Source organism: Phallusia mammillata, chromosome 1 (assembly GCF_965637545.1).
Source record: "Phallusia mammillata chromosome 1, kaPhaMamm4.hap1.1, whole genome shotgun sequence".
Lineage (NCBI taxonomy): Eukaryota > Metazoa > Chordata > Ascidiacea > Phlebobranchia > Ascidiidae > Phallusia > Phallusia mammillata.
Window position 1 is genome coordinate 16,333,779 of NC_137252.1, and position 16,044 is coordinate 16,349,822.

Genomic DNA, 16,044 nt, shown 5'->3' on the forward strand with positions numbered 1-16,044 from the left:
TCACTTTAAAAAAGGCTGGTTCCTTTATGTCAGGGGTGGGCAATCTTTGTCACTGTGGGGCCAAATGCAATTGCCAAAATTAGATCGCGGGCCGCACCTTTATATAACACAAGGTGATTTTACTTCGTTGCATACCAAAAATGCCTTACTGAAAGTAAAATTTGCATTTGATTCTAGCAGCATATTGTCTGGTCGCAGAAAAATAGCACCGGGCGCACTAATCTGCTCAGAAAATATAACAATTGGACTCCTTTGCCAGTACATTTGAAACCAAAAAGTGTCTCTGCGGGCCGCACAACTTTAAACAATTGACCGCAGGTTGCCCACCCCTGCTTTATGTTGTCCGTTAAACATCCGTCATATTTCGCATGATTGCGCTATACTCTAAATTTACCAAAAACTCTTGAAATATTTTCACTTTAGTTGGTTTGTGACACAGCAACGTTTAGGGAAGAATGACTTACATTGCAGTTGACAAACGTAGTAAGCTAATTTGCCATTGCAAGGGATGCTTTCCATTTTCCAGGTGCTCCCATAGTGAAGCACTGCTTGCTGGCAGCCGTTCTGCTTGGCCGGTATCGCCAAATAAGCACGAGATGTGTTACTCCAGCGCCAATTCTTTGTTTGTACATTGTACCTTGCTCCGAATATGACGTTGACCACTGCGAAATAAAAGTTTTATAAAACATGGGCTCACTGGGCAACCGGACATTTTGTAAAAAAAACTTGAATTTACATATGTGTCATATTTAAAAAAATGATTTTGCCTAATTGTTATATTAAGTTGGTTAACAATGTTTGGTTCTATTACCTGGAGTTAGAAATGGCAGAACAAGAGCGTCCTTTACAAATGTCTCGTTTACAGCTTTCCTGTAAAGTCGTGTGGAGTAGTCTTTTTGAGGTACGACATAAAGTTTCTCGACGTATTTGTTCTCCTGTGTTGCCCCGTACATACTGAAGTCTTGTTTCCAACCTTGAAGACGGCAATTGGTGTTTTATTAATTTTACTACAATACGTGCTGTCAATTTTAGAACACTGCAATACGCACCAAAATCGCAACTTGTGCCGACAAAAATTGCAAATTTTTCATATTTTTCATGACAAAAGGAAATCCGAATGCGACCTTTTGCCCATCTGCGTTCAAAATATGATATCAGATTGCAAGAGCAGCCCAAGAGCTAATTAGGGTAATGCAGATTGTTCGAGAAAATGTTCAAATTAGTGTTGGTTAAGTGTTACCGAAAATCTACAACATCACACGGCGGCTCATATTTCGCAAAATTTCGATAGGTGGCGCGAAAGCACAAATACTTATTTAAAACAATATATTTCTAAAACTGCAGACGATTAGAGGTATTATGGTTAAGGAAGGCTATTATCATTAATAAATTCAATGAAACTAACTTTAAAACTTAGTTTCTTCAATTTGTTAAAAACTCAATTTTGTTAAAAACTATCCCTAACCCTGCCTCTGTTTGGGTGAAAAATAAATAATTTCGTTCTTACAGAAAGTTTTGTTTTGTATCACTTAAAACCAGCTTTCATAGGGTAAAAATAATAATAAAGGATCAAAACTTATTTTACCAACAACTAAGCAAAAAGGTTTACGTTTTGAAAAGTTTAAAAGAGGCAATATCCGACGAGTTAGTTACTCTGCTCCACTGCGAAACGTGAGACAGACGAGAAAAACGGTAGCTTCCCTTCGAATTGTGATATACGTAAACAGTTTGAATTTCTGCATGAAAATATGTTTTTAGTCATACTTGTCTAAAATGTTAACAATCAATAATGCACAGAGCCCCTTTAAAACGATAAAGAACATTCGCCTAAAAGAATTAAAACATTTCAGCGAAATTTGTCATAGATCCATGGTGGTTGGTTTCGCCCCGATTCGCAGAATATTTAGGCCAAACATATCATTCTGCAGTTACCACAAAACAAAGCGCGCCACATCTACACTAAAAAGAACTATGGCATGTTTGCGGACCAATTTTAATATAAACGCCACTGTTTTCTAAACGGCAGCGACATTTCATTAATTCTTATTAAAACACTGAAAGAAAGTTTAAAATCGGCCAAGTCTTGCTAATGCTTAAAAAAGTGACATTGTCAAATCCTAGTATAATTTACCTTGGGCGTATTTCAAATTGCTGGCACGCACGACTGCCTGAGTAATTGAACGGTTATCCAAGAATGCTAAACTGCCGTTCATATTGGAGCATTTCTTTTCAGCTGTTAAAGCATCGCTCATGAAATCTGATAGAACAAAAAGCCTGTTCCCGATTGAAGTGATCCCTCGACTACAGCCAGAAGCCATTGTTTGGGCTGCAAAAAAATCAACATTATCATCATCTATTAATTCCTTCAGTTTTACGCGAAACCAAGTAAAACAATATTTTCTGAACAACGTTTATAATGAGTTTTCGTAGTGTTTATTTTGATCGGCAGTAGATGTCGTAGCAAAGACTTGCACTCAAAAGCAATTAAAACTTAAAAATGGCGTTCCGCAAAGAACACGGTTTAAAAATCAGACTGTTTTTAACATCCCGAGTCATAGCAACGACTCGCAAAACTTTAGGATATCCTCTTTAAGGAAACTTACGTTTAGCTTGATAAAAATCTGACATTTATACTCACCTAAAACAACTCGTCGACTAAAACATGCCAGAAACAGAAATGTGCATCCGAATATAAATTGCATGTTGACTTCTGTAGCTAAATTTCTGTTCACTCCTTCATTCTACTTCAATCAAAAGTAAACTCTCTACTGGCTTACAAACTTCTTAATTTTAGTTTGTTCGTAATTTTTCATTACAGACTTCGCGCTACAAGGCGTAAACCATCGTGTGCTGTGTCATAATGACGTCACACGAACGAGACTTGCACATACCAGGGAACCATGTACGTTTCAACAAATTATTTGTACAAAACGTGCCATTCTGTGCATTAAAAACATCATCATCAAAAATCTGCTTTAAAACAATAATTCTCACAAAAAATATATCGATGAAGCAAAGAAATATTCATGAAGACGGAAACGGAGACACAATGCCAAAACGTGATAAATCGCAAAAAGTAAAGGGTACAGTGTCTGATTCAAGGGCAAATAGTTTGTAGCCATGCCATCGTAAGATAACGTTATATGACGAGAGTTTCACATTGATGCAAGGACGGAAAGAGAGTATACATTGACAGATCTGGTCGGGTTATGGTAAACCAACCGGTCGAGAAAATGTGTTTTGCGTCATATCGAATGTGGCGTAACCGCGTAAACAAAACTTGCACGTTGCAGAAAATCATGAGCTTACTAATAAATGTTCGTTGTTTAATTTTCCAATAGCATATATAGATAAATCAAACTTTCACCACAAAACAACGCACACAGCGAAAATAGAGTAACACAGTCAGACCACGTTTGGGATTTTCTGCCACATCCTTATCGGTAGTTCGCGTATAAGTCGAATGAAGAAAGATAGCCCAAAACGACACGATAACAATACTTGTACAAGTTCTGCAAAACGACACATTATTCTGTAATTATCTGACTCTCAGTTTTCATGTTGTATACTTAATATGATTATTTGCTAACATACCTCATTGTCCACCATTTTTGGTCTCATTACCCTCAAGTCCTTCACTGTTCCAAACACGTCCACTCTGTTCTCAGTCTTCAAGCGTTCAAGAATATTTACAAGTGCAATGAAGGTTCCTGTCCGGGCACATCCGTTGCTGCAAGAGGTTTTTAGATTTGGATCAAAATGAACTTTGTTTTGACTTTATAGTATTTACCTGCAGCACGCTAGTATACTGCCTTCTTGTCGTGAAAGGTTTGTTGCCAAAGTCAAGTTTATTATTTCTATCATAGTGGAATCGCTGGGAGGCAACTCATCCTTTATCCAACCGGTAACTTGGATCATAATCAAGTTTGAAACACCCTGTTGGCGAATGGATTTAATAGAAAAATATAACAATAGGTGTCCAAAAATGTTTTTTATGCAACGATGGAATTTTAAATCGCCGTAAAGGACTAAACGATCTTGTCTTTTCTTTCGAAACTATTATGGTAAGCATGTTACGCTAAAAGTCATGCTTTGCATGCTTTGCATGCTTTGCATGCTTTGCATGCTTTGCATGCTTTGCCAGGGCCAGAGATCTATTTGTGTTTGGGGTTGTTTGATAATGTACTGTTCACGTACCAAATGTTTTGATTTGGATGAAACTGTCACTGGTACAACTTGATAACCGTTGTAGCTTTTTGATTTTCCCGAGGCCACTTGTATCTCTCCATACTGTGTAACTTCGCCATCTCTTGCAACCTGTACGTAAACACCAAACAACTAATAGGAAATTGCGCTTCTAAAGAGTTTGTTTACCCTTTCGTTACTTCCTAGTGAAACGATGACTGATAGATTTTTGTTCAATACAATCATCCAAAACTCTTCATCATTAACGCCAGGTTGGTAAGATGCAGAAATGAAACTCTTTGAACAACCAAGATCCTAAAAGGAAACGGCGGAAATTTTGATTGACAAGCATCAAACGAAAGTTTACAGAGAAACTTTGAGCATCAAGCGAATGTTCACACAAAACACAATAGCGTATGTAAAGATCTCATCTAAACTTAGACAAGCTACTTTCGACAAAGATACGTACACCACTTATATAGCTGCGTGCACAAGTTGCTTGGGAAGTCATGGGCCATTAGTAAGGCATTGTAATGAATGGCGATTGGTTTTGAGTGTAACCATAAAGTGTGACCATACATTTTTCCTTAAAAACATACAAAACAATTCGTTTATTAACAGTTCTACTAACCTGAATATACGAACTGGTTGCCATCGTTTCCCCACTGCTTCCTGTTTTACCTGCAACAGGTAACATTAGTAAGCCCTTTAACGAACGCGTCGAATTCAATATTAATTGTCTACCTTTGTTACTGGCGTCACTGCTGTATTGCCAAGAATCTAGCTGCTTGTGCTCTTCTTTTGCTATTTTATTCCTAACAGCAAAGTCAGGTCATTTAAAAAGCCAGTTAATGTCGTATATAGCTACTTACAGTTGATCAGTATTAAAGCTTTGTAATTCCGCAGCCGATCTGTCGCTGTTAGGGAGTGATATATGTTCGACAATAAGTTTGTGAATGAAGACAAATTGTTCCTGAGAGCAAAATCAATTTGGATTTGAATTTGATTGCACCCTTTACTTAACAAGGTATATGTTTGATTTTACTAACCCACGATTGAACCATATCAGTTCTGTTCCTTCTCATTGCTAAAACTGTATTTGGAACATTAACTTCCCTATTGGCATCAAGTTGGTCAAAAAGAACGTCCATTGCAATGAAAGTTCCAGTGCGACCAACCCCAGCACTGGAAGTGAAAGCGAAACAATAACCTAACGTCCAAAACAAGTTAAAATGTTTTACAAACCTGCAATGAACGACAATCGGATGATTTTTATCGTGAATTTTCTCTACCATTTCACGCAAGTATATCATTGTGGACGTTGTTACCGGGATTCCGTGGTCTGGCCAAGATATGTACTGCAGCTGAACTACAGTGCGTTCCTGCTACACAAGCCAAGTTCAAAGAAAACTGCACGTTAACAAGTCAGCAAATACAAACCGTTTTCTTGTTTGTTAGGATGAATTTTCGCTGAATGATGCCACTTAGTTTGTTTTCTTCTGTGGTGCGCAACGTGAGATTACCGTGTTGTTCAGCTTCCCCATGGTTTGGCCAGTACTTCTCGCACTTTTTCTAAACAGAACACAACTTGACAAATATGGGTAGAACAAAGCTTTTCTGCTTTAGGTTGTTTTTTAGCAAAGCATTTCCACAAAAAAACATAAACAAACAATCTTTAGTATGTCTATTTCACATACTTACGCTCATTGTACAACACGTGTAGCAAGTAAGTTACGAAAATTATATGTGTAGTGTGTCTATACCTTTTCCTTTAATCCTGTAAGCATAACGATGATCGATGTGTTTTGTTCCCAAATCATCAGCCAAAAGTCATCCATGGTGCAATTTCTTGGTCCTTGTGTGGCGATAAATTTGTTTGGCTGATCAAAACCCTGTTAGGAAAGTTTAGGTTGTAATTAAAAACTAGCCTATGCTTAAAGTAAATCCATTGATTACTCACATCAAGAAATGAGGCATTGATATAGTCATTTTCAAGTGCAGTTTGCAGCACAACTCTAGCATGATCATCTATAAACAAAAACAAAAACTGATCTTTTGTTTGTTAAGAGCTTGTTAATACAAGTAATTGTAAGTTTTGCCGTTATAACAAAGCAATAATATTTGTCAAATTATAGTAAATTGTATAAATTATATAGATGAACAAATTTCATGCGCTTTTAGCGGTAGCCGAGTTAAGCTATCTATAGCTACGTGCTATGTGCAAACGTTTCAATTCGACATAAAAAAATGTTTTGTAGAAGAAAATAATTTTCAATTAACCAAACACTACAACAACCCGTCTTCCATTACTGTGATTTGCATACATTACAAGTTATTTATAGCCTAACTTACACGGAAATATATTTTTGTATCTGTTCCTTGCAGCGTTTGTTTCGAGTTTAGCTACCGCGTTTACTTTGCTTGCATCTGTTCCGTGTTTCGCGAGTTTCTGGAATGTTCCAAGAAAAGTTAAATACACAAACACAACAAACCAAGCGTGCCCGGAAGTGTTTGAGTTTACGCATACATACAAGCAACTAGCGAACCATTCTAACGTTGCTTCAACAAAGTATTTCTGTGTATATGTTTGGTTAAAAAGGGAAATACCTTACCTGTAATTTTTGAAGTGAAAAAAATCAAGAATAAACACATCGATACATTTTCGATTTTTAGACAGATTGCAAATTGAATAAAACATTGTTTTACAGTGTTACCTCAAATTCTTGACGAAATGCAGCATAGTTGTTGGCGCACTTTTTGAAGTAAATCCGTTGAAGGTTTTTCTTTGACGTTGAAGAACTGTTTCCGATATTTTGGTAGAGAGAAACATTACCATACTTTTCTGCCTCTAAATAACCAAGACAGAGTTAAGATGTGTCAGTTCTTTTGCTAAAATCGTTCTGTTAACTCTTTTGCTAAAATCTTTCATTTTAATGCCCTACCACTCCTACCTGATTCAGGTAATGCGTTTTGCTCGAGTATTCCATTTGAAGGATCTTGGTTCTAAAAAAACAATACATATCATTAACATCAAACGCAGGTAAGACTTAAAACGAAGATATAACTCTACATTTAATGCCACTGCTGTGCTTGCAGTTGTCACTGTCACACGACCTTCAGCATTTTCCGAATCTTAGCAAAACAAACAAGTGTTAATCTTAAAATAGGTAAATTAGCACCGCAACAACTATTTCCATACCGTTTGTTTGAAAAGTGGCTCCCACGAAACTAGTTTTGTCCCTTTTGCACCTAAAATACATTTAGTAATTCTATAATTTTAGTTGGTATGTTTTACACAGATTTTAAAAGTTAACGACAAAAAGTGTCTTAGGTGTGTTTTTATAATTTAAAATAAATTACCTTTTCCAAATAACAATTACCAAGACCAGCAGAAGAATGAGAGCTATGACACCCCCAACAGCACCTGCAATTATTCCGATGGATGCTTTCCCGTTTTCTTGCGATATTAATTCTGATTTATTACAAAATATTATTAGCGTTTTCAGGACCGAAATTCAGTTACCAGTTTTGCGTTTACTTCGATTTGTTGTTATAGTTTGAACTGTTGTTGGATAGCGTACAATACAAGAGCCAAATTCAACAGGACCGATAGTCCGTTTGCAATGGATCACGTACAACTGAAGCCAAATGCAGATTTAGTTACAAAAACCGTAATTAAAAGTTTTATATTTTTACCTGAAGTGTGTACACGTAGGGTACAAGTCCAGTCAGATTAAGTACTGTGTGTCCACTTGAAACATTTTGGGTTGCTATAGTAACATTTTCACCAATACGATTGAATCGTACCTAAAAATATAAACAATTTTGTATCGCCCATCTCTAACCAGTTTTTAAATCACACAATTTCCTTGAATCAAATTTGTCCTTGAAAAAATGCTTTCTGTGATCTTTCAAATACAATTATCGCATTACACATATGGTTGGTTTTGCTTAGAACAATTATTATTCATTGCGAATAATAAAAATCATTGCGAATGTATCAAATCTGAAAACATCTTTAAATGTATACAACGACATACCTGGTAACTGTTGACTCCTTTACGATTATTTGAGGATGGAATGTAAATAGCACATGGCGTTTGTTGTGTTAAATTGGCACCGATTGCCGATACAGGCGCAGAGGTTTTCACTGACGTTTGAGCAACAACTGTTTCGCATCCTGCAACTCGCGTCGTGAGCTGTCGTAAACAAAAAACAATTAAAAATATATTGCATGTGGCAAACGATTAGGTTCTGTTAAAAAATATGTTAAAATATTTCCACCACTTTGATAAATTTCTGAAGGTATGTGATGGTATACCTCAATTCGGTAAATTGTGTTGTATTGTAATCCTCCAATTGAAATTAAACCCGTCTCAAATGTTGCATTCGTTCCAGTCGAGTGATTGGTTGAGACTGCTTTTAACTGTAATTAAAACAATTGATAAGTAAAAAGGCAGAAAAAGTAGTTTCAAAAGATAAAATGTAAGACCTAGAGACAAATAATTTACCTGCACTGGTGTATTGCTCTGTTGAACATAGTTGGTTGTCCAGTTTACTCGAATGGTGTCAGGGTTGCAAGTGGAAGGGCGGGCGTTGACTGTAACTAAAAGCAAGGAAATTTAATAAAATAAAGCTCAAAGTTAGGTTATAAGTGCTACAAGCTGCACTTATATGGAGGAAACGGTTGCACTGTCCACAGCAGATTGGTTTTAGATACTACTAATGTGAGTAAACAATATATAAGAACTGAGGATACGTAAAACAAATTAGCTAACTATAACTTACAAACATCGATTATACATTATTATTAGTCTTGCAAACAAACACCAGGCAGAAGACTGTTTCGCTTTCACGCCTCCTATGCCAGCGCTTACCAAACTGCGATGTATTTGATTTTTTTAATTTGGTGAATGTAGTGTAACCTATTGTTTTCAACTCAAATGACAAAAGAAGGCGAAGGTTGCACATAACCGTAATGTTATCTTGTCTATGGCGTATCACATTCTCCTTAGATTAGCTAGATGTCATTAACGCTGCATGTTGCTGCATCAATTAACTTAGGTTTTGACTGTTAATGGAAGCTTTCGTATTGGTAAGAGAATCTGATGGTTCACCTCTACTCAAGAGGCAAGACCTTTTGCACAACACAATAATCTTATAGAGGGCGATATCGAGTCAGAGTCATTAAAGGAGGGACGATTCGCAAAAAAAGGTTTAAGACCACTGTATCACAGCTTAGGTATACGTATTATCTTTAATGCCACGGTTCTTTGCAACTTACATTCAAACTGACACGCGTAATATCCATGTACACCAGTACACTTCTTTGTTACATCTGTCCAAGCTTCTTTATATTGGAGTGCGCTTTGCATGCAATTCGTTGAACCAGGCTGTGTTGCTGAATAAGTTTCCACAAAAACTCTAAAAACTAAAATAATAACAATTGTTTTCTGGATTTTATAGTTTTTACCTTTTGTTCATAGATATTAAACAAAACATTTGTGGATAACTCTGGGTCTTTTGCACTCTTACACTTACCAGGTAAGAATAAAGATTCCCATCTTATATAGTACGGCATCGAATTGTTGTCTGTGTTTTTCAACATCGAAGAATAATCGCTTGATCGGTAATTAAAAACTTCCTTAAATTTTGTAACTTCTCTCCCGTTTCCGCCATACAAAACAAATCTCTGAGTCCAACCTGTCGTATGATTTCTTTGTTGCAATAGTTAAAAAATTTCTTGTTAACAGACTCACCTCCTTCATCACTGCATTCTGTTTTTGATGTTATCCACCACATTTTTTTTTTTATGTTTTTAGGTGAGCAAAATCTTACCCGTTGTAAACCACTATTATTTCTGTAACAATGGTAACAGTTTATGATGTCTGTAGTAATTTTACAACTAAATGCGTACGTTTTATACAAATGAATAACTTTGATAAAATTCTGGGGTTGCGTGGTAAAATATCCCAGTTTTGCTCCACCAATGTTTGATATCCATACTTTCTGTACATCTACAAATAAACAAAAGCAATTTACTCCTTCCTTGTTAAGGGCGACAAAACGACCTGATTTCAATTATTCAAGCGTTTACACTAACCTCCCAAATACATTTTATTCGCAGCGATAATAAGGTTTCCACGAACGGTTGGATTAGAAATGTTGGCAATTTGACCTCCTTTTCCAGTACATCTTGATTTTGCTGCATTTCCATCGACAACCTCACTCGACAAATCAAAAACTTGATTTTCTACATTAAAGACGGAGGTACACGTTTCTAATGAAACAAACAATTGATTAATCGTGCTGTTTGCCAAAACTCTGGTCGTTTTAATAATTACCTTGAGTGTTAACCCCGTAAAACAACAACATTAACAACCATAGCACAATTATTTCCATCGCACCTCCAACTCACTGTAAAGAAAGCCTCACAACTGTATGTTCGTAACAAGGAAATACTATACAAAGGCGTGGGGCATGCTAGCAGTGTTTCGGTCGTCTGCGTCATTGGACGACGCAACAATATTGTGTGGTGCGTCATGCACATTCAAAGACATGGCACAAACGGGTATGCATGGGCGTCCGCAGCGGGGGGGCAAGAGGGGGCACGTGCCCCCCCCCCCCCCCTGGAAAAAAGAAAAACGCAAACGGTCGGAGAATCCGCAACTTAAAACAAAACACAATAAACATTCACACAGTGTCATACAAAAACTATTCCTGGAACGTAAATTGAAGACGCCGTAGGTCTCCACCCCTTTATTACAAGTGTAACTGTAACAGAACAGAATAAGGTTTTACAACAAATTAAATGAATCGAACATTATTACTTAACAATAGTTCGGTAACAAGCATATTATTACGTCATTGATGGATGTGTCAAACAGGCATTATGTGATATCTTCACTGTATTTGTTGTTACATCTGATAAGGTTCGTCAATGTAAATCCTACTTCCGTTAAAAAGTATTTGCCAACCTACCACATACTTCAGTGATGTTTAATATTGTGTTTATTGTATTATTTTGCTACTTTGGGATTGGCAAGAATGAGTAGCACAGTCAGATGATTTTTGTTCTGAAATGCCGTTTATCGAACGGCGATGTGACGATAGTTTTGCCCTCCCCTGTATTTTTTCCTGCGGACGCCCATGCGGGTATGGTGACTTTTATTCATTGAGGTTAAGACATAAATAACTGTGATTTATTGGAGTTGCTCAGTCACGTACTAGAATGTTTCAAGCCTCACTCATAGTGCCCACCTTTATTTATTGTAAAACAACATTAGAACTTAGCGGTGACAAGTTGTAATAACATTAGTTTTCACAGTTAAAATTTATTGGAGTGATCAAAACATTGTTGTTTGTTTGGATGCAAATCAAAAAGAAAAACTATCTGTCATCGTTTGCAACATAATAACGCATTTTTTAATGTTTTTGACATCAATGATTACAAGCAGACTACTTCTTTTGTATTTTTTTCGTTCACATGTTTGTGGCCGCCACTGGAATTAGTTAACTACAGATATGTAAAAAAACTCGTTCAAACATAGCGAAATTATAAACACCATCAGATATATGCTTGAACACATCAATACATTACAGAATCAAAATTATTTGATTTTAAGAGCCACAGCATTTCTGCAATGTTACATAACATCGTAGCGACAAAGGGGAACGCCCCCGACAAATGTATCAAAGTTCCACATTCCAGTGAGAGTGATTGGGACATTTGGTTTTGTGGCAACCGTCCATCCGACATTTTCACCACGAGACCCAGGAAATCCATTGGCCCACTTTACTTACACTGGTCCACCGTTAAGACTTTGTAATTGTCCATTCTACACAAGAACTCATATTATTTGCCGGTTGGAAGCTTGTTGCTATCCGAAACTACAGAGAAGGTTATGTAAATAGTTTCACCTGATAAGTTGACCCGAGCCAGATTTCAACGACATTGTTGGAGGGTTTGTCAATGTAGACATTCCATGTTTTTTGGACATATTTGTACAGTACTTCATACATTTCTTGGTTTTCGATGTCAACCAGCGCTTCGCCCTGGTAGCTGCAGAGATCAGCTGCTGCTTGCTTGCTTCCACCCGCATTATAGGAAGCAACAATTAGCGGCAGGTGGTAGCAATAACCATTGTAGACGATTCCAGAACAATTGAACTTGGCTTAAAGTAGGGTGAAGTTTAGTGTGTGTAATAAATAGTTCCGTTAATTAAAAACATGATGGCCCAGCTTTAAGATCGGCTTTGAACTTTAGACTAATTGAGATGTTTTTGATCTATCGGCACCGGCTCCGTTTTTTTGGGGGGGGGTTGAGAACCACTGTTATAGAGATTGGTCGCTATAATAAGACAACTACCTTGAACGATCGATTCAATTCGACGATCTATTTCACTCCAGTCAGGTCGACTAGCTAGTCCTGGAGGTCCAATCGGTCCCTGTTTTCCAGGCGGGCCTTGGGGCCTCACTGGACTACCGCCCACGTTTCCACTTTGTCGGTTAAAAATGCTTTGCACTGATCGGCAGAACATGTAATTTCCATCATTCTGTCCTTTGACTACTACCAAACTGGTTGAAATTAACAGGCAATATAATAGCAGCATTTCAGAATGTAATCTCATGGTTACCTTTTAAATATAATAATATTTTAGGAACAAACCAGGACTAAAATGAAATGTCAAGTTTGTAGAGCTCTTCTGGCAAATGTAATTTTTGTTCCGACGTTTCTACGGCCGATACAGGGCGTCTTCATCAGGGTCACGTCGAAACGTCGGAATAAAATTACATTTGCCAGAAGAGCTTTACAAACTAGATATTATGCCTGGCAGCAATAGCTTATATAAAATGAAATATGTTTGATACTGCACCCCCACGAAACGCACAGTTACAAGCTCGAGTTCAGACGATTAATGTTATATGTTTGAATGATTTCTCACCAGTGTTTAACACAGTCCAATGGAAGATGTCCTGATTCAAAACATGCTTTTGGGATTGCTTTGCGCTTAAATAAATATTGTCCTCGATCAACTAACACAGATAAGAGAGGATTCGTGAACACATCACGTAGTACATAACAAATAAACAGATGCGCTGGATTGACTAAACGTTTTACTACTTGACTAGTTGACTTGCCTGACGACGGCGACAGTGTTTCACAAAATAATTTTACAACTGACCAGGCTGACTTTCCAAAAAGTGTTTGAAAGAGCCTGAATTTTATTGTAAGTTGCAAGAGGCTTGAAATTTGTCGGAAAGCTTGCCTTTTTCAATTGTTGGTAGGTAAAAGGTCTTTCTTATAGAATTCCATAGGTTCGGTTTAACAAAAAATAATCGATTATTATAATCAGTTTAATTTTCACCAAACAGAATACAAAATCGCAAAAACTGCTGCATTAGTCTCGTTCACATTTTGACCTACATGTCAAACAAATCTAAAACTAATGCACGTTTCAGATTCGTAGTGGAGGAACGCCAGTTTGACAATTGATCATACAAGATGAACAAAAATTCATTACTGGGATCACCCCTGAAGCGCCCATGAAATTCGGTGATCATGGCACACTTATTTTGACTTTGTATACACCTGCAACATCTAACCATAGTTTATCCTTGACGTTAACAAATTCAAATGTGTCTCTAATCCGGTACAATATGGAATTTCATCTCATAAAAATCCCTCAAAGGCACACTAGAAACATTAACTGCTGGAAAACAAAAAACGGAAAACATGACGCCACCATAACTCAGTTGAACCAAAAATTTCCTACTCCTGTAGCTCTTAACCTGCCTACCCTTACGAACCCTGATCAGACAGGGGGTACGAGAAAATTTCGCGCCAGGCCATTCGGCCAAGTTCCTGCCCCCACCTTATATAATCCTATCGATAATTTTAAGAACTGTGTCTGTTTAACGCCACCTAACGGTTTTTAAAATCGTTGTTGGTTGTAGTTCTACCTATGGTGACAGTAGTTCTACCAATAAACAACTATTTTGTCTGCTACAACGTCAGTTTAAGATCAACCATGAAATGACAACATTAAACATAAAACGTCGAACTTTTATGCTGCTGTTTAGTCCACTTTGCTAAAAAATGTTTTATAGGGCTTAACGTCGATAATAGTTCGCTTGAAATATTTGATGACATATTGTTTATTGTTCATATTTGCAAGCTAGAATCCAAGCTTTCTGATCATTATTGAAAAGTGTTAAAGTCATCTAAGCAATACTGTTGTACGTTAATAAAAGAGTTTTCTTTTCCTTTTTTAACCTAAAACATCTTTGTTTTGTGGTCATTACAATGACTAACAACTCTAGCTTGTCAAAACCATTGCTGTTTGTTGTTAGTGGAAAACACGCATCGCTGTAATTTATTGTGAAAATTACATAGTAGTAACTTCATCGTGCCGAAGACATCCAGCAAGTTCATCGTGGTATTTAAATCAGTAATATTATCGTTACAACGTGATCGTGGTAAATTCATCGCACGGCAATTTAATCGTGGTATGTTACATTGCAGTAGTTTTATCGTGATAGTTTCATGAAGGCAATTTTATCGTTGGAGTTTTTCATAAGGTAATTTCACAACAGTATTTTCATCGTGATAATTACATCGTTGTAATTTCGTTTTGGCAAGTTCATCGCATGGTAACTATATCGTACCGATTGCTTCGTTGTAATTTTTTTCTCGTGGCAAATGTATTGTTGCAATTCTATCGTGGTAATTTCATGACATTGCGGTAGGCTATAATAGTTTTTTAACACATTTTTTTTTCACGGGGTTCGAACCCAGGACTCTCCCGGGGACGAATCCCGATCAGGTTTTTTTGTCTGTATATGGGTCAGGCGCGCCAGACCGTTCGGCCAAGATCCTGCCCTTTTAACACAATTTTTTTTTTTATTGCGATAGCTAAGACACGAAGAAAGACAGATACATGAAAGTACAACAGAACAAACAGACAAACGCTAAGTATTTAACGGCATTCAGAGGCCAGACCACTTTACTAAGCACTCTGCACGTTTTTTTCTTTTAGTAGCAATAATTAGTTCGGACTGTTTCGTCATTTTTAATGCGTTAATAAATCTGTTCACAGTAGGTTTGTTTTGTGCATATTTACATTGGTATATTACAAAACGGGCACATAGAAATATACAATTTAACAATGGTGTAACAGAACTGTACGAGTGGGTTCCAAATAAACATAACGCTACATTCGGTTTAATATTCAGTAATAGTTTGCGAGAGATCCAAGAAGTAACATTTTCCCAATATAGGGCGACAACTTTGCAAGTGTAAAACAAATGAAAATTGGTTTCAGGGAAACTTTCACAGAAAACGCACTTTTCTGAAGTTACTATGCCAAAATTGTATAGTTTATTATTTGTTATTACCGCTCTTAAGTTTAATTTGATTTGAAACGCCCTTAATTTTGTTTCTAAGGTACAGTTATACGTGTTCCTGTACACCTCCCTCCAGTTGGGCTTTTCTGTACTAATCCCTATGTCGGTTTCCCATTTTTTCTGTTCTTGTGTTGGCGGTTCTGATGTGTGGTCTTTTACGAAGTTGTAAGTTTCTTTAACTGTGCCGTGCAGGGCTATGGTATGAAACCAAGTTGGTTTAGTTTCAGTGGGTACTCTGTTGGTTTGTCGGTCATATATATCCCAATTGTCTGGAATTGCGGCGACTAATTTGATAAAATAGGTGAAATCTTGATTTGTTGGCTGAAAGTTATATTTGAGGGCAAGTTCGTCGTATGTATAGTAATCACCATCATTGTTAAGTAGATCAAGGTGACTGAGAATACCAGCGCGAATTAGAGGTAGCATGTAAAAGGGTTTTAGGCGTGATCGGAC

At 37.0% G+C, this 16,044-nt stretch overlaps 3 protein-coding genes and 1 long non-coding RNA gene across 4 annotated transcripts; all 4 read right to left on the bottom strand.

Annotated features, from left to right (window-relative positions):
* Positions 1–414: 414 nt before the first annotated feature.
* On the bottom strand, positions 415–963 carry LOC145239025 (uncharacterized). The gene is made up of 2 exons (XM_080102342.1): positions 812–963; positions 415–662 (listed from the first exon to the last, which is right to left on the bottom strand). Exons 1-2 carry the CDS (start codon positions 951–953, stop codon positions 415–417), a joined length of 390 nt encoding a protein of 129 aa, XP_079958468.1. The 5' UTR covers positions 954–963.
* A 1,940-nt stretch (positions 964–2,903) lies between these two features.
* Positions 2,904–3,727, bottom strand: LOC145208893 (uncharacterized). The gene is made up of 2 exons (XR_013854954.1): positions 3,595–3,727; positions 2,904–3,512 (listed from the first exon to the last, which is right to left on the bottom strand). It is a non-coding gene; the product is annotated as an uncharacterized LOC145208893 (long non-coding RNA).
* Positions 3,728–3,786: 59 nt separating this feature from the next.
* LOC145239122 (uncharacterized) lies at positions 3,787–4,882 on the bottom strand. Its single transcript, XM_080102442.1, has 4 exons — positions 4,817–4,882; positions 4,375–4,500; positions 4,198–4,317; positions 3,787–3,936 (listed from the first exon to the last, which is right to left on the bottom strand). Exons 1-4 carry the CDS (start codon positions 4,880–4,882, stop codon positions 3,787–3,789), a joined length of 462 nt encoding a protein of 153 aa, XP_079958568.1.
* Positions 4,883–12,087: 7,205 nt separating this feature from the next.
* On the bottom strand, positions 12,088–12,815 carry LOC145239220 (uncharacterized). Its single transcript, XM_080102546.1, has 2 exons — positions 12,554–12,815; positions 12,088–12,359 (listed from the first exon to the last, which is right to left on the bottom strand). Exons 1-2 carry the CDS (start codon positions 12,813–12,815, stop codon positions 12,088–12,090), a joined length of 534 nt encoding a protein of 177 aa, XP_079958672.1.
* Positions 12,816–16,044: the final 3,229 nt, after the last annotated feature.

Bases quoted from the DNA above. Each gene is read 5' to 3' on its own strand.
- LOC145239122 (XM_080102442.1), bottom strand. From the start codon at position 4,882: ATGTTACCTGTTGCAGGTAAAACAGGAAGCAGTGGGGAAACGATGGCA. The intron at 4,501-4,816 runs GTTAGTAGAACT...GTTTCCTTTTAG, and splicing joins CAACCAGTTCGTATATTCAG to GATCTTGGTTGTTCAAAGAG. The intron at 3,937-4,197 runs GTACGTGAACAG...ATTCGCCAACAG, and splicing joins CATCCAAATCAAAACATTTG to GGTGTTTCAAACTTGATTAT.
- LOC145239025 (XM_080102342.1), bottom strand. From the start codon at position 953: ATGTACGGGGCAACACAGGAGAACAAATACGTCGAGAAACTTTATGTC. The intron at 663-811 runs GTAATAGAACCA...TTTATTTCGCAG, and splicing joins TCTGCCATTTCTAACTCCAG to TGGTCAACGTCATATTCGGA.
- LOC145239220 (XM_080102546.1), bottom strand. From the start codon at position 12,815: ATGAGATTACATTCTGAAATGCTGCTATTATATTGCCTGTTAATTTCA. The intron at 12,360-12,553 runs GTAGTTGTCTTA...CCCTACTTTAAG, and splicing joins AATTGAATCGATCGTTCAAG to CCAAGTTCAATTGTTCTGGA.